Below are 18,921 nucleotides of genomic sequence, written 5' to 3'. Positions count from 1 at the left end.
ATAATTCAGGAGAGCAGCAGGAGAGCAAGTTTTGAACGTGAAATTTCCTGGAACAATGGACTTCATCAACAAGATGAATATGAAGCATGGATTGAGGAAGTCAGCTAACTAGTGAAGACTTCACTTAGATCAGCAGCCACATAAGACCAGCCACTGCCTACTCGCATGTCAGACAGTGTTCTGGCTTCACTGCAAGTCCTCTATCCACCAGATATAGATATCCCAGATCTTCTATTAAGAGAGGTGTTTCCTGCTGGTGAGAAAATTCACACCTCACTCTTCTGCTAGGAGGATTCAGTGCAAGATGTCAAAAAATGTTCTTCTGACCGAGGCATGTGATCAATTCTCGCTTGCTGCTGTTCACCCTTGGTCACTGATGGCACTGCCAGACACAATCCTCAGAGCCATGAAGCAATCAGCAGCACAGCAAGCATTCTAAGTCCTACTGAAGTCCCAAAAGAGATAAATAAATATGCAGACAAATGGTGTCAGGCAAAATGACTGGAAATATACAGAGCCTTTGGGAAGATGTAGCTTTATTAAATGACTACCACAGAGACCAAATGAAGCAAATCAACAGAATATTACCGAGATAAGGAAGTACAGAAAATGCCAAAAGCACAGAAAGATAATGAGACAAGAGCTCTGAGGGTTTTTTTTGGTGAAATAATAAGGCAGAACACATAAAGTATATAGGAAGGACAATTGTTTCAAGAAGCAGAAATATTCACAGAAGGAGAGGGATAACGGGCCAATATTTCAGTTTTATGCACAATAATAAAAATATGACAGGAAAGTGTAAACAAATTCTACTTAAAATGTTGAAATTTTTGGAGGTTACAGGTACAGGAAAAGAAAGGAAAAAGGAAGGAGCAGAAGAAATACAGTATTAATGGGAATTAAATCAGAAAGGCTGAGGCATAAAATGAATGAAACCAGCATGGACTCACATAAGTAAAGCCTGATGAAATTCACTGTTACATGCTTAAGGAACTAACTGAATCTTGCTCTCAGTCATTAGTTAGAGCTTCACAAACTAATAGAGAGGGTTTGTTAGAGGGCTGAGGAAAGGCACATAGTACCTATCTTTGAGGAGGTAAAGAAGAACCTGGGAAATATATCTGTCCATTTACTTGAGATTCACTGAAAGAAACAAATCTCATAGTTAATATATCCATTCATAAGAGCATACATGTTTAAAAACTAATCGAATACAGCCAAAATGAATTTGTCCAAAGCAAATCACGTCTAAATGCTTTTATTTTCTTCTTTTCTTGACTAAGTGGTCTAATGTGCAAGGAGGAAGAGCTTATGTAATATATTGACTTTAATAAATTCTTTCATGCTGTCCTAGTGAGACACTCTCATAAAGAAAGAAAGGAAATACATCTTTGATGGAATTACCTAAGATGAGGATATGTCTGGTTGAATAAATAATTAGCAATGTTTCACTGCTAAAGAAGGAGCACATTTCAAACTATGTACCATAAGACACCAGCTCACATATTCTCTTATATAAAGAAATAAAGCTCAGTGGTAAGAGATTGTGGAAGTCACCAGAATGGATAAAGTTGCAAGCACCTAGGAGGTTAGGTAAATATTTCATTTGGAGTAATGCACCTTACTACACAATATAACATATATATAATTTGAAAATATTATAGAAAGAAGATGGAGACAATTGATAAAGCAGCAGCAATGCAGAAAATAATGTGGAAACTATATTGAAAATGATAACATGAGTAAGGATGGATGATAACACAAAAACGCAAGTCTTGGTAAGGTGATTTTAAAGAGATTTCTGTATACAATAAGACATTTATCCAACAACTAGGCCCTAAATAATTTGTGGTTGGAATAATCCATCTATTTGGAGGAATCACAGTTTGAACAAAGATGTGGATATACCACAGCCTGAAAAGAAAAACAATAATAAACCCTAGAAATTTAAGAAACACCACCTGGAGGACAAAATTAATAGAATGGAATCATAGAATAACCTGAGTTGGAAGGGACCCACAAGGATCATCAAGTCTAACTCCTGACTCTGCACAGGACAACTCCAAAAATCACTCCATATGCCTGAAAGCATTGCCCAAACACTTCTTGAACTCAGAAAGGCTTGGTGCTGTGACCACTTCCCTGGGGAACCTGTTCCAGTGCCCAACTACCCCTTGGGTGAAGAACCTTTTTCTAATATCCAACCTAAACCTCTCCTGACACAACTTCAGGCCATTCCCTCAGGTCCTGTCTCTGGTCACCACAGAGAAGAGATCAGTGCCTGCCCCCCTCTTCCCCTCACAAGGAAGTTGTAACTTCCATGAGGTCTCCCCTCAGTCTCCTCTTCTTCAGGTTGAACAGACCCAGTGACCTCAGCCGCTACTCATTGGCTTCCCCTCAAGGCCCTTCACCATCTTTGTTGCCCTCCTTTGGACACTCTCTAACAGCTTAATATCTTTCCTATATTGTGGTGCCCAAAACTCCCACAATATGCAAGGTGAGGCTGCCCCATTGCAGAGCAGAGCGGGACAATCCACTCTCTTGCCCGACTGGTGATGCTTTGCCTGATGCCACCTGGCACATGGTTTGCCCTCCTGGTTGCCAGGGCACTGCTGACTAATGTTCAACTTGCCATTGACCAGGACCTCCAGGTCCTTTTTCATGGGGCTGCTCTCCAGCCTCTCATCCTCCGATCTGCGTGTACATCCAGGGCTGCCTTGTGCCCAGTGAAGATTATTAAAGAACTGGATTAGTTTCCTCAGGCAAAGAAATGACTGAAAGCCAGAGAGGTATGCTTTGAAAGAGTTCTTACTGAGAAGTTGATGAGAAGCTATTCCTCCGTAAACTTAGGAAATTAACTTTTCAAACTGGGCATGTTTTTACAGCATGTCTCATTGTAGTGCACAGATATTGGGAGAATACGCAGAGAAGCTGAGTCAGGACGTGGAAGCAGTCGGGAGCAGAATGGAATTTAGACTGTGCCAAGGCACAGACTTCAGGATTCCCAAGAAAACCTTTACGTAGTCTGGTTTTACATCAGGTAATAGAATCATTAAAGCTGTTTTTCACATTCCAAGAGGACGGAATGTAAAAAGGGAGACCTGGTAACACAACAGTACATTTTAATTTAGGCCCTGAAGGGGCAATCATTCTGGCTAGATCAGTCTTGCTGAAAATTGTTTAAAATCTATATGCACTCTTATAGGAACTCAGTAATTTGTTTTTATTCAAAAGAACAGCAAAATACTATTAATTATTTCGAAACAACATCACGGTTATTCAGTTACAATATTAATTTAATTTTAATTTCTATGAAGCATGTTATAGTGCTGAAATCCTTTCTCCAGCATTAAGAAAGCTATTAATTCAGTTCACAACAATGTTTAAACAATTACTTGTAATTGACTATCAATAGAGAAGGTTAGTGCAATACATTAGTTCTACACCAATGCATTTTACCTGTTTTACATAAAACAAAAGTTCTAGTCTGTGTCTATCCAAAGCTGCAAGAAAACATGATTAGTTTGCAGATGAGATGTTAACAGGACCTGTTATTCTGGTGGTGAAAGCTAGATTTTCTAGAGTTAAGAAGTTAATAATTAAAGGGAGATCAGCTCAGCACAAACTGCTTCTCCGTTGATGCCACCAGGAAATCAAACTAATTTTCTGAAAAAATGCAAACATTTACCCATAAAGTCTAAAACAATCACCATGATATGGCAAGAGCAACACTCTTTGAGGTCTGAACCTGGACTAGAAACCTTTGAGCTTCAACACTCAGAGTGGCCATACACAAGAATAGAATCATAGAATCAAATAATCATTTAGGTTGGAAAAGACCTTTAAGATCATTGAGTCTAACTGTAAACCTAACTAAGTCTCACTAAACCATGTCCCTAATTGCCACCTAAGTTCAGAACCACACTTAATTTCTCTGTGTTGGGCAACATTTCAAATACCAGATGAAGATCTGGATGAAAGCTATATTTCTGATGATCAGTAAATTGCTTTACCCAATTTTTGTAAACTGAAAAAAACCACAACCTCACCAGAATCTGCTTCACGAGTGGATTGTTCAGATCCCTTAAAGTACCTTAAATAGTCAGGCATTTCTAACAATGAGAAATATGACAAAGCTCACTCATGCCAATTGGAAAATGACTCAACAACTGATCTTGTAATGTTTATTGAATGCATCATTAACCTTGTAAAAGTTTGCTTGGGAATAGTTACAAAACAGCACACCAGCAGTGTCCCAAGAAGACCCAAGGCCAACATAAAATATTTAATATATTTCACTGGTGTCTCTATCTGTAGTCTACCTACAGATAACATGAAATAACTACCACAATTTATGTTTTAGTGTATTAAGGGATGAGTAAGCATGTAAAACTGTAAATGACCATATTCTCATTAATTTCTTTGTCAGCTCACCACCTGCTTATCTTTACATTTCCACATTACTCATTATAGTCTGTTACTCAGTCTCTTCCTCTTTTAACTTTGCTTTAACTTCGCTTTAACTTCTTTATTTTCCTCTTTTCCTTTTTTGTCTTCTTTTTTTTTGCTTCATATTATTTCTGTAAAGTTTCTCATCATCCTCCCTTTCTCAATTCCAAAAACTCCTATCCAGCTTCTAAGTGTTCCTCTGCCACTAAAGCCATTCAGTTTTGTATGGGTTTATATATTTACATATTCACCACAATCAACAACAAGTTCAATTCTGATGCTGATATCCTTTATTTAAAATTCTGACTCCTAATCTGCAGCTCTGGGGTGCCTACAGCATCCATCTAGAGCAAAAGGGCCAGAGAAGCAGCTATTAGAATAGAAGCATGAGTGTAAATAATGTGTGAGGATGGGATATGCAAATCTCTCTGAAAGGGTGCTTTCACAAAACTGTTTACATTAAAGAGGAAAATAACCATCAGCCACATTAAAGATTATGAATTATGAAGAGACTTCTGCCTTGGGAAAAAGGTATAGATGAAGTACAGAAATTTGAGGTAGCAGGGAGAGACCTTGGAATGGAAGCACCAACACTCAAAACCTTTTTGACACTCGCAGAAGTTACCATCCAGTCATCCCAAGCCCTGCATTGGTGCAAGCTCGTGGGGCACCTCAGTGGCTCCCAAGGCAGCAATGGGCACACACAGCACTGGAGAAACCATGTCTCCATTGCAAGATTTGTGGAGGTAAGGGGATGAGATTTTTCAGACTTAATTCACAATGTAAACGCACCCTAACTTGCTTACTCCATGCCCCATCGTCTGACTTGTCCCCTTTTCTATGTCCCTTCTGACTCAAACTCACCAGCTATTTCTTCAGCCTTTCCCAAAACCCAGGTCTCTTCTCCTCCCACTAGCAGTATGCAGTTATCACCTGCATTTAAAGCCAGCAAGGCTTGACTCCTCCTCAATTTGTAACTATAAACTGATCTTCACTTTCAGCACCAGCTATGTGCCTGACTTTCCCTCTCCTTAACTCACTGAACATCCATCCATAGACATCCCCCTGAGTTATCTTCACCTTCTGATGACATTACTAATATTTTTCCCTTTTTATGAATCTGTTGTCAAAGTGCACTAACAGTCTCTATCAGTACACCACTTAGCATAAAAGGGTCTCAGTCTGGACTGACCTTACTAAATAGTAACAGTACAAAAACTAGTAATAGACAATGCTGGATTTACTCTTGTTATGGTAAAGTATAATATTCAAGATTAATAAATTGAGGGCATGCTTTTTTATAATAGCATAATGATTTAGAAATATCCATGCTCAGAATGCACCTCTTATAGTAATTTACTATGGATAAAATTTTTACAAATATTTCATCAATAAATCATATTTCCATGATTTTCAATTTCTTTGCTTGCTCATCCAACATTCCTGACTTATGTCTCCTAGTATTACAGTCATAATTTCAAACCTTAAGGATGAAGCAATGGAAAATATTTCTTTCTCTAAATTTCCATGCACTTGTCTTGTTAAAAATAAAAATTTTCTTAAGTCTCCACAACACAACGTAATGCCTCACAGAGACACACAGGGAAGATGAAAGTGAGTTATGTTTGATACAAGAAGAAAATCTACATTTGTCTGGTTAGTTTTACATTGGAAGGCTAATTTTACCCTGAGACCACAATACATAAATGAAAAGTCAGGATTTTATTAACATGTAAGTACAAATTTATGTATACTACTTAAGATGTTAATTAAGGGTAACATAACTGAACTGCTTGTACTAGCCAAATAATTATTTCTAGATGATCCTGTATTATTCATTAAGTCCTTTGTATTCACTCCTCTTTCCCACTGAATTTCAGGTTTCTGCTGTCTGAATAAAAACAGATTGTCAAAAAAGAATATAAAGTCAAGTGGTACCAATTTAAACGTAGTGTTGCAATGGCCAACTAAGCTCTTATCAGAGAACATACCAATAAACTCATTTTTGCACACTAGTAGCTGAGTACAGAAAATCACAGGTTTATGCCAGTGCAGCCTAAGCAGTTGTCTATAAAGGTGACCCAAATTCACATTTTTAAAACAACTTTAAAATCATTCTTGAGTGGATAACTCAGAAAATAATTTGCTATAATAGTTTCAAAGTTTTATGGAAAACTGTTTCTCAGTTCTTATTTTGGTTTTGCTATTTCTTCATGATTTTGTCATTATTGCCTCATAAGGAAGCATAGTCATGTCAGACAGTTCGAAATATTTAAAATACAAATTCTTTTTAATGTCTTGCCAATTTCTGTTTTCACCTTCAGATTAATTTGAAAAGTAAATCATATAATTATTATTCTTATGTGGGTAGACAGTTTCTATCACTTTTTTCTATTATGTGCATTTAAATGTACATAAAAGGAGAAATTTTGAAGAATTAAAATGAATGCTTACAAGTGTAAGCTTGTTTAATGGAAAATTAAACATTTCAGAAGTTGAGATTCCCATAGTATCCAGTAATAAACAGAATATTTTTTGGACTGTTTTTTACTGTTCTCCCTTGGTTTGGAAAACTATTTTAAATTACGTTATCCAATAGGTCCTTAAGGGTGAGCCAAAATATAATAAACACAGAATGTACTGAAATACTAAGTCTATGACAGGGAAAAAAAAAAAAGAAATCTTTTAAATGTCATGTCTTCCTGACATACACTGTTCTCATTCTCCTATTTAATTCTTCAATCTGCCTCCAGAACAATTTAACTACACTCCAGAATAAACTATACTTTCATTCTTGATTTTTCAGAGAAAGGTAGAAGAAAAAAAAAATTTCCTCACCAGGGAAAAAATTCATTCAGCCTCAGATCTTAAAAGAATTCAGTTTCCTTGCTGTCTATTGACCTTCTTGTTTTCTAGGGTGTCCAAAAGAGTCACTGTCTGCTTTTGAAATTTCTCTGGTACCTTCTTCATTGCTCTCTCCTTTTGAAGCAGTACTACTACAAAGCCAGGTAACTGGTGGTTACTGCTCATCACTCCTGCTTCTTCAGGGACAACAGGAGAAGTTATACTCTTTCCTTCTTAACTCTTCTGAAAAGCAACCAGCTACACCTCATCTGCTGCAGCTCATCTGCTACTGTCTGAAAAACTGCCTCCTTGTGCTCCCAGTTGAGGCATAACCTGACTTTCCTGAGATTGTCCTTCCAAACCATGCAAATGACACTTTTATTCCTTACAGAATTAAACTAAAATAATCCTTATGGATTATACTGTTGATCTCTGAATGCACATCAATTCTCACTTTAATGTTTCCTCTTCAGATGGCTACAATCAAAGTTAGTGTTAAACAAGTTGGTATTAAAGTTCTTGATTAAGTAGGAACAAAGTAAAGGGAAAGTTGTTAGAAAAGGCTTAAGATACGTAGGCAATATTGCTTTTCTTATGGTCTGTTCCCATATAAAACAAAATGCATTTCACTTAAATAAACAAATATGCCCTCATTAATGAACTGTCTTAAGTCATGAAGTTTAGTAGACCAAAATCAATGAAAAAAAAAGCAATCATTCTTCTCCATCAAAACCTTTTGTTTTCAGCTATTGAAAGCCCCAGAACAAATGGTCCTTTTCATAAGTCTGTTCTTAAAACCAGTAAGGATTTCCCCCATCACGGGTGGGGGATCTAGTAATCTAGCATTACTGGCATGGATGTAAACATTCTTCTAATTTCCCATCTCAATCTGGTTATGGCCAAGCTACCTCTGTCATAGACCATGTTATGCTATAACATAGCACCAATTCATTTAATTCATTTAATTAAGGTTGTTCTTGCTAAAATTTCTAAAATGTACTTATTCACTTTCTTCTGGTATGATTAAGGCATTGAATACTAACACACACAAGGTTGTTCAAACATATCTGAACAGTTTTAAGTTACAAAAGCAACTGTAAGACACTTGTTCCTTTTCTTTTTCATTTCTAACATGCTTGGTTCTGACTCCTTCCAATCTACTTATTGGATAAACGTGTATCATCTGTCTGAAAACTGGATTCTCCCTGTTTTCCCCCCTACTGTCTCTCCTGCCTTCTTAATTAACAAAATACCACCTGCTGTCCATTTTTTTTATATATTGCCTTACATTTTATCTTTCTTTCCACTATCTTCTAGAAGTGTCATAGCTGTCAAAACCAGTGTATTTTATTAGCCTGAATTTCTAAGAACTTTTCACATGCTTCATAATGTTCTGGATACTTCTCAAAAATGTCTTCCCTTATTACTTTGATCAAATTCCTTTCTCACAGCTTCTCATCAGGGTAGGAGCACATGCTCCTGTCCTCTCAGCCCTCCTCCTAAAGTCCAGTTTTTTTATTATTGCTTTTTTACACCAACCTCTTTCTCAATGGAGTTTATAAGTCAGCTCTTCTAAGGTACTGCCATTTTAAAAAAAATATTGATTGTTTAAATCAGCACAACTATGTACTATTTTAGGGCATTTACCCATCAGTGTAAGCCATTAAAACCACAGAGGAAAAAGTAGAAGGAAGCACATAGGCAGAAAATTCCTTTAGCAACCTTACTAACAGGATGGTCATGACTATGAACTATGTGTAGCTTTGCAGAAGTTGCAGCAAACTTTGCCATTAGGGCAAGGGGCAATCAAGAAACAGACTGATTTCAGGGTCTTCTTGTGGCACTGTGTTTTTATATTCGAGTCTCTTCATAGAGCAAGAAGCAAAGGACAACTGCATCTACTCTTCCTTGCCCACCTTCCTCCTACACCACAGGAATAAATTGTCATTCATTAAATTAATATGCTACATTAATTTACAACTAAGTTATCACTAGCAATAATTAAATATAATGTATATGCACCATAATTGCAGTGTGCAATTCAACATAAACACCTCAAAATTCCCTATACATCTGCTTATTCCCTACATAATTTATAAAGATGATAATAATTTGGAGACACTTGAAGGCCTCTACAAATAAAGGGAGAAAACATCTTTTTTTTAAATAAAAACTTCTAAGCAGCTAAAATCTACTACTTTCCAGGCTGCCCACAGGCATATAATTTTTTTCTTGTTTACTGAGTAAGTTGCTTCCTCTTCATATGTTATTATGATTTGGTACCTTTTCCACAGACGCAAATTGAAAAGGTGTCAACAGATTCTATACCCATGCAAAAACCCAAATATTCCTGTTCAGTACGTTATATTGAAACCAGAGGATAAGGAAGGTAAGATAGAACTCACAAATACGAAAAAAAAATAAGGTATTAGCATAGTACGAGGATGTATCTCTAGTACTTGTTAAAACTCCTGAATATATTGAGCGTTCAGGAGAGAAAAAAAAAAAGGTAAGAAAAGAAAAGAAAAGCTATGTAAGGGCATTATACTGATGGTTACTTTTTGCTAGAAAATACTTGTCAATATATTTTTTCAAGAGGAAAAGAGTCTCTGCCAAAAACTTATAAGATCTAGAAGTCGCAGAATATGCTGTTTCTATATTTTATTATTATTTACTTTATTTATTATTAAAACTCAAAAGTTATTGATATGTATTATACTTTACCACAAATTACAGTAGTATAAACATTTTCTGGAAATTAGGTCTTTGTAAACTTTTGCAATATACTGTACACTACATAATAGCTCCATGGTGGTGAAAATATCATGCTGGAATAGTGGGCCATGCCAGTGGATTACAGTAAGCAATAGCATTTAGGTTTTAGAGCTGATCTCAGTATCAAATAAAATAATTAATCAGCTATATATATTTTAAAGGACTAGAAGCAAGACACCAAAGGACTGGACTGGGTCATTTTCTTAGTAAACGAAAATTCAAAGTTACAGAGAGATCCAGTCAAGTTACTTGTGTTAATACAATATTAATACATATTCATTAATATACATTTCTTAACAAAGATACTGGAAAAACAGCAACAACACAATAACCTCTTCTCTTATGCAGACACCATAGAGAAGATAACAACAGAGCTCCTGGAGGAGCAGGAAAACTAGTGTTTTTCACCCTTATTCTTTCTCCAGCTTTCAGCACCATAAGCCCTTATTTTCCTGTTCCTACTGCTCTAAGGGAAAACTCTTGATCCAAAATTGTATGAAACCACAGAAAATGGGTAGAACAAAGGAGAGGTATTTTGAAGGTAATGCATTAATATTTTTTAAACACACTAAGAGCCTTAAATCAAAGACATTACACAGCAAAGACAAATTCTTTGTTATTATCCAGCTGTCATTGATCTGGAAATCTCAAAGCCCATGGGTTTCTTGAGCTAATTCCAGGCTTTCTTGGATCCTACCACAGCAGAGATACTCAAAGAACAACTTGTCTTCTGACACTTTGATCCTTTTGCTTCCATTCACAGACAAGACCAGGAAGACCAAAATCATACAACCCAACCCATTCCCTAAAGACTGAAGCAGAGTGCAGAAAAATGTTAGCTTCAGTATAACCTTTGATTAATCACTGTGTAGATTCTTATGTTAACAGAATTCATAGAAATTCAAGAACTAAAACACCTATTATGTCATCCAATCTAAGCAGTTGGCAGAGAAGGACTTGTTCTTTAAAGCATATTTTGGATGGTTTTATTCAGTTCAATTTCAAATGCAGGAGCTATGCAGCTCCCACTGCTTTCTTTGAGAAAGCTGATTTATTTATTGTTTGAATTAATTTCACCATCTCCAGTCATAGCAAATACGCTCAAGATGCTGTTCTTAATAAAAATATGGAATGTCCTCAGTAATTTATGTTAGCTTTAAAATAGCCAGTGAATATCCAAGCTACAAGTTCTGTTGAAATATATCTTTGCATATAGCAGACTCTTCTTTTGATATTAATGAATGTAGAAATCTCTAAGTACTTGGCCATTATTTCTGATGCAATTAAAAAATTTTATCCAAATTGATGTGCTTTAGTAATCAATAAAATGTGATTCATAAGCTTGGCTTTTTCTTTACACAGTTATATTTCTGAATGAATTTTTTAGTTATTTCTAAGCACACTGGGTAGCAAGTATCAAAAATTGCACTTAGTTCCCAACTTTTTAATTTTTATTTCTTCATGAATTCAGAACTTACAAAAAAAAATGTAAATAAGTCAGAGATATCTTGTTATTGAGTTTTCCATCTTGAAACATAATACCTATCCTACCATTCTGTAGAGTATTAGTAATATTGAAAGAATTATTTAGGATAGATACTTAACCTAATTTTTACATTACTGGTAAGGCAACTCAAGTAAAAGTACAGATCTACTGTAAATGTAACTTGGCTAAGTGGAAAGATACTCTTAGGTACTTACTAAGTTCTAACATAGTTCCCAAGAAAGACCTGGGTTTTAAGAGTAACTATAATTAGTGTGGGCTATAGTCAAAACATGGGTAAATATAAATATATAAAAAACTTTGGTAATTTTATATTTTCTTTTTTCTTTTCAAGGAAAATGTTTGATAGACTGCTGACTCAGTTACCTTGACATAAGATTTGTGCCCAGTAAAACCGTTTCACCTACATGGACAGAAAATAACAGGATTAAAAGGACTGAGGCTAAGTCTTCATAATTCTTGCATAGGAACACTTTTTCACTAGAGAAATATTTTCTGAAAAACATTAAAAAAACCTAGCTCTTTAATTCAGTAGGATAGCATCTGTGTTTACTGTACGATACAATCTTTATGACATACAGAGATTGTCTTTCTGTTTGAGCTGCCTAAAATATCATGCTGGTCTCGACCTTGGAAATGTTTCTTAAGCATTTACTGTAGTATTACAGAGATCTTTTGCCAGAAGAGTCACTGTAGAGCCATGGACTCTTTGGGGGCTTTCCATATTAGGGGTTTTCTTGCTCTGGATTAAGCATGCCAACAGTATTTAGTTGCCGTTCTGTATTTAGAACTGATTTGCAGGAATGGATTTGGTAAGAAATGTTGAAACTTCTTGTATTTCATTGAGTTAAGTTCACTCTCATAAGACAATTTAGGGAAACATCTGTTAAGAAAGCTCTTGCAGACTATCCAGTACTACACCAGCTACAGCAGATTTCTACAGCAGATTACCAAACATATCAGGAAATATGCATTTATTCACACGCAATTTTAATAGCCCCAAAAGACTGTGAAGAACATGCATTTCAAAGATTTTTTTTTTTTTAAATTACAGTTTATGGGATAATTATCACAGATCCCTGAAAGTAGTTATTGATGTTTAAACAGAAATATATTCAATTAAATTATTAAATTTAAAAAAATATATATATCCCTTGAGGAAAATATCCAATGTCTCTTAACTGCCAGTCATAAGCTTTCTGTGAAAAAAGTTTTTAGCTCCTCTTTATTAAAGCACAAAATGTTTAATTTAATTTACTATATAAATTGCATAGCAAATACACACAGGACATTCAAATTTAAGGTTAAGAGTTAAGTCATTTCTCTTACATAGTAACCTTCTAATGTCCAGATTCTCTTTCTGCACTGTAACTGTAACACTACCGAAAGATTTCTCCACATGTAACATTAGTAGGACATAATCCTGGCACAGCTACCTGACTGAACTTACTCTGGAGCTGTAATACCAGCTCTTACTGCACTTCCATAATATATGACATCAGTAGTGGTGATCCAATAAATAACAATCTTGTATTTGCTCTGGGACCATTTATAATCTTAAATTTATTTGTCATATCAACACTGTGGTTACAATGTCCTACTAATCTCACCCAGTAAGAGTTGGGGTTTTGTTAAAGATGTCACCAGCCATAAACAGAAGTGTGAACTATTGTGGGTTTATTTAATCTTACAGCCACTGCGTCCTTATTCATAGTAGTTTGAGAAACATTATTTCCCACTCAAGGTGCCTTGGTCTGAAGCTAGGACTTGACAAAGGAAAGAAAGGGGTCTCTCAAGGTAGAAAACACGAGTAAATTTGATCTAATCCTGATCTGTAAATGAATTTTACAATTTACTTCAAAATATAAAATAATCAGAAATGTTTCATAGATCAAATTAATATATATAGGATGCGGTGAAGAACCTCACTAAAATTCCGACTTATTACTCTTTAAACTTGAACCCTCCTATCAGAAGTGACTTACAGATTAATTATACTTTAAGCACTTGTCTGCACGTCTCAGCAAGCAAGCTACTTTATTCTGAAAGATGTAGTGTTTCAAGTATTAAAACTCAACCATCCAGACATAAACCAACCAAGAATCATGTTCCACTTTCAAAGTTTTACAATTCCAGAATACACTGAGAGACTTTAGAGCTGTAGGAAAATAGAACACACAAAAAAAAGTTTTCAAAAGCTACTCTGCTTCTCTTTCATAATAAAGACAATCCCACACAAAACTTTAGAGAATGCAGATGACAGAGAAAAGAAGAAAAATAACTTCTACAAAGTCTCAGTACAAGTGGAAAAAATATATTCTGAGAATCAAAATCACCTAATATGTTACTAGACTATGCAATATTAAACTCTTCATCTTCAACAATTTTTTGTGCATTTGCATACGAACTTAAAGTTAACAAATAGGACGTAGGGACTAAAGTTCATAACATTTTCAGTTCAAAGTAATAATAGCATCACTTACCTAAAGATTGGTCTTTGGAGATGCTTTTTCTTGATTGTAACACAATCATCCATTTAAAGTGGGGAAAAAGACTTCTTCCCGCAAATAACTCCAAAAAAACCCAGTGAGTAATCAGGAAACTTGTTCTTAGCTACTGTGCTGCAGAGAGCACACAGAATGATATTTTGGTCCTGGGGGAAGCCTCCCTCCCTCTTTCTGACAGTGGAGCAGAAAAGGGCCATAGAGGCCACATAAGCGAGGCACAGCCGTGCACTACCAAACCAAGCAGGCTGTGCTAAACTGGAGTTAAGTTGATTGAAGCACAGAATTGTTCTGGATTCCTTTCAACCGTGCAAGAAAAAGGGGGAGCTTTGCCAAGTGCTACCCAGGTAAAAATATGTTAGATTATTCCAGCCATGACAGTACTTCTTACACATACTGGTCAAAGTCTTAAATGCAGAGTCACTCTCTCTCTCTCTCTCTCTCTAAAACACTGTTCCGAGGCTCAACTTTTTTTCTTCAAAATAAAAGTTGTGCAGCTGTTTCAGCATTCCCATGCGAGTACCTTCAGAAAATTTGTTCTGGTAAAAAAACTGTATACAAACTAATGAAGACAGATGGATCTGGTCTGTGAGGCTGGCTCTACTTCAAGAGATTGTAATTATTTTACAATCTGGCTTTTATTCACTCAGGATGATGTGTGGATATAACTATGCAAATTAAAGCACTGCTCATAATTTTTAGCATACATAACCTAATAACCTAGAATTGGCTGCAGCAGAATATGGTGTTTGCAGCTGGTAAGACCACAACTACATGAAAACTACATCAGTGAGGAAAACAAAAATGACCAAGTTCAGATAGTGACAGTAGCAAACGGTTTCTGTTTGCAAGATAAGATTTCAAGAGAGATCCAAACTGAAAAGCTTGCTCTGACATCACGCTGACATAAATCAGGAAGAATTCAACCGCAGCGAACACATGCTGTAAACAAAGCTATAAAGCAGAAGCGGCTGACCATGGTTCTCAGTGAACTGGGAGTCATGAGGGGTTCAGGTGAGACACAGTTTCCTGGGCATGTCAAAGGGCCCATAACAAAGCTGTGCTGGCACAGGTCTTGACGGGAAACGTGGAACTCAGCCAGAGCAGCAGCGAACCAGCAGCAAGCCATCACTGTGTGCAGCTGCACACTCTGGAACCGTGTGCCCCCTTCCTGCTGAGGGTGGAAAGGTCCCGCCGAGTTTCTTCCCTATGTCCCAGCACTAGAGCTCCTTTACAGCTTCTTGCAAAGCACTGCGTGTGTGGAGTTCCTGATTTGGGACAAGTAGGATCAGGATGGTTGGGATTCTTCTTCAGTTGCATTAGTGGTTGGAGGGAGAGGAGAAGAGGGGTAGATTTACACAGTTAAGTGCATAACACTGGCATCATCAAATTAAGTTTGAGGGACAGTGTAAGGGTACAGAAAAGGCCAGATAAGGAACATTGGGATGTGTCAGGCTGTATATGACCATGAAAGTTTCCATTACATTATGCACAAATTATTATTAAATTAATAATATTTTCACAAAATAATGCTATATAACAGAGAGACACTAAATATTGCATTAATATGTATTTTCACAAAGGAAAACCTAGCAGTTTAGTGGTTTCTATTGGAACAAGCAAAATCTCTTCCTAGAGCTAATATATATTGCTTGTACAACAAAGTGATGGTGTCAAGTTTGGTTAGCCTAAAAGAATACTGCAAGTGATCCCCACACTTTACAAAACTATTTCCTTGACACAACAGTGGAGTAACTATCCAAAGGAAAGATTATCAGACTGTCATCACCAGTTATTTTGTGTCAGTTCAGTTTCATATTCCCCCAGTATTCATTTTTATTTCTTTGAGAAGTAGAGAGAAATACATTTGCATCAGGAAAACAATTATCTTTATCAGATTACAACTAGTTTTATGCAAGACCTTGAAGGATCCGAAGATCTTTCTTCAACAGTATGCAGTGTTGTCATATTTTTAAAGATCTTCCTGTAGTCATGATCTTACTTGTTCTTGCCTGCCAAGGTTTACAATTTCCTTCATGTAATTTTCTTGCTCTGGGTTTCAGCATTTCAAAACAATTTGCTGCTTTTTGAAGTGTGCTCGCTCACTGATAATACAGAAAGCTGAAAATCACAAAGAAACTTCCCTTTTCCTTTCTTTTTTACATTACGGGCATATATTGCTATACTGCTGTTACTTAGAGGGATTTTCTGTAGCTCAGGGTAAAATTCTGAAAGTTACAAGAAAGAAAAAAAAATCTCCGAATTCTCAGTGAAAGCTATATCAAATATGTATTTCCACTGAACTCCCCAACCTTTTATCTAGCGGTTTCATTGGTCTTGAAACTAGAACATATCATAAAAGTAAATTTTTCTGGGCCTAGTCCAATGCACATTATTGTTCATGGGACTTCCATTCAAGCATGGCACTGTAAAAAGTACCATTTGGGGGAGCTGAAATTCCTGCAGTGTAATTACTTTGACTACAAGGAATTTTTGAGCTGTCAAAAAAAAAAAGAAGGACAAGGAACAAAAATGTCAATAGGAAATAGTAACAGAACTTCAGAACTTTACTTGAAATTGCATCAGTTTCATCTTCCAAAGAGCCATTTTTGACCATTTGTTCTATTCAACACAACTACCCACTGACTTCTTCTTTATAATATTCAGAAATCAAGTCTAAATGTTAAATAAGTATTCACACAAACCCTTCAACAGAGGGCATTACAGAAAGATATGATAGATCAACTCGACTCAGGCCTGAAGCCTGAGTTCCAAGATTATTTCTGCATTGTTCAGTGAAAAAGTCACATGAATAAAATTCACCAGTATGTAACTTTTTGCAGATTGCAGTATATAGAGGCCATTAGTCAATTGCAGGCTATACCTGTACCTTATACACAGAATGCACTGAAGAGGTGCATTTTAATTATAATGAGGAAGTCTTTTGCTTGATAGCATTATAGTAATTTTAAAAGGCCTCTATAGGTAACCTTCATCATATTTCTTACTTGAGACTAATCCTTTTAGGAATAATTAGAATGGTAAAAACCTATTTAAGTGATGCCCTAAAGATATCTTGTTTAATTTGCCAACATTGGATGAAACTCAAGCAGAAAACACCTGAATTTGTTTTTTCTCAATTTATTTTCCAATTATTGTTGTTATTGTTTACCCACTGCAGCCAATGACCACTGCTTGTTCTATGTAATGCAACCTATTTTATTTCATCTCCCATGACTTTTTGAACCAAAAGCTTGTAGTGCTTTACCACTCTCAGAACCTGAGTTTCCCAAACTTTAAGGTCTATAGCTAAGAGTTAAGTAAGATAGTTAAGTAATTTGATATTTAATACTATGTCTCAAGACAAAAGACTACATATGAGGTAGAACTCAAAACATTTTATTCTGCTTGTTTTAATGCCACATATTTCTTAGTGATCTGTAGCTCTTTGCCAGAAGTCTAGAAATGTAATTATTTTTCCTACTTTAATTTCAAAGCTGTGGGCAATTAAGAGGTAAATTTAAGAACCAGTAATCTGTATGTGTCAGACAGTTGCTACTTTCTACTTTCTAGCTAAAATATCTACTGGCTACAAAGATATGTGTAGGCGTTGCTGGTTGGGGTTAAGAGCTCTTCTACCTCTGTAGAAAGATAGATAAGTGGGAGGACCAAAAGAAAGGGAAGATAAAGAAATTACAAATGCATGATCAATGACATAGGGGAACAAGAAATTATCTTTATGAAAATGCTGAAATATCGGTGAGAGAAATAACTGGTAAACCATACTGTAAGAGTAGTAGTTCTGTCAAAGTATACAGATAATTTATCTAGGCATCTTGCTGTCTCAAGGCCAGCACTATTCGATGTTTTCTTCAATGGTTTGGATGGAGATAGGTGATATTCTTATTCCAGAAAAATATTAAGCCAGTAAGCTTTTCTGAATGTCTTTGACAAACTGCAGAAATGTTCAGGGAAAAAAAAAGTATGTAAAAAATACCAACTTCTACACACGAATGGGAATAATCTGCTGGACCATTGGGTAGGCATCATTTCTTCAGAAAATGCATGGGAAGTAGCAGTGAATCATACACTAAACAAACTATTAGTCTTACAAAAATCAAGCGTGATCCTGGGAAATGTAAAAAGAAGTATTGCCCAGAAGAGCAACCTCTCATTCTCTGTATTCCTAAGGCTCACCTGAGGCACTGCTTCTTGCTTTGAGGCAACACGATTCAGCTGACACATACAGGACTAAACCTTGATGAAACAGAAATCTAGAAAATGTCTCATATGAGTAAAGTTAGAAAGTCACACCTAATCCAGCCTAAAGAAAAGGAAAAGGAAACCTAATTAAAAATATTACAGATTATAAATATAGCTGTGTAATTTATGGAAACAGATTATTTTCCTTACTCCTGTGGGAAGAAATAATAAACTGCACAATAGCTTATAGGGTTGCAAGTTGCAGTAATAAAGATTTAACAGTGAAAAGAATACCTATCAATGGAAAGTAATAAACACATTAATTGCTGAGGGAATCTGTTCTTGGAATCACAAGGAGTAGGTTTCTAAGGGTAGATTTTTTAAAAGACTATATAAAAACACTTTAGAAATTATTAGCCTTGCCTTGGAGGAGAAAATAGAGTAATCTCTAAATACACCATCCAACCTCATTGTTCTAAAATCCTTTGGTAGTCAACTGCTACTATCAGCTTCTAACTGAACCTGCCATTTAGCTTGAGATATTTGTGTGCATGAAACCATTTACTAATCAACTGTACCATTTAGGCTTTTCAATTTTTAACCTATTTGCCATTCATCCAAGCTTTGAACTTTAGTCCTTAA

At 35.9% G+C, this 18,921-nt stretch overlaps 1 protein-coding gene across 7 annotated transcripts in view; it reads right to left on the bottom strand.

The window, feature by feature from the left end:
* The window catches only part of PDE1A (phosphodiesterase 1A), a 204,826-nt gene that overhangs the window by 102,855 nt on the left and 83,050 nt on the right, over positions 1–18,921 (bottom strand). Inside the window, exon 1 of one of the 7 annotated variants that reach the window (XM_027678412.1) lies at positions 14,056–14,467. The exons of the other annotated variants lie outside the window; for them this stretch is intronic. Coding sequence (XP_027534213.1) covers positions 14,056–14,108 — 53 coding nt within the window. The 5' untranslated portion in view covers positions 14,109–14,467. Of the gene's footprint in view, positions 1–14,055; positions 14,468–18,921 lie in introns of those variants that run through there. 7 annotated transcript variants of the gene reach the window in all.

This window comes from Neopelma chrysocephalum, unplaced genomic scaffold, assembly GCF_003984885.1.
Source record: "Neopelma chrysocephalum unplaced genomic scaffold, ASM398488v2 Primary Assembly neopelma1_44, whole genome shotgun sequence".
NCBI lineage: Eukaryota > Metazoa > Chordata > Aves > Passeriformes > Pipridae > Neopelma > Neopelma chrysocephalum.
This window is presented reverse-complemented; position numbering and strand designations above follow the sequence as displayed.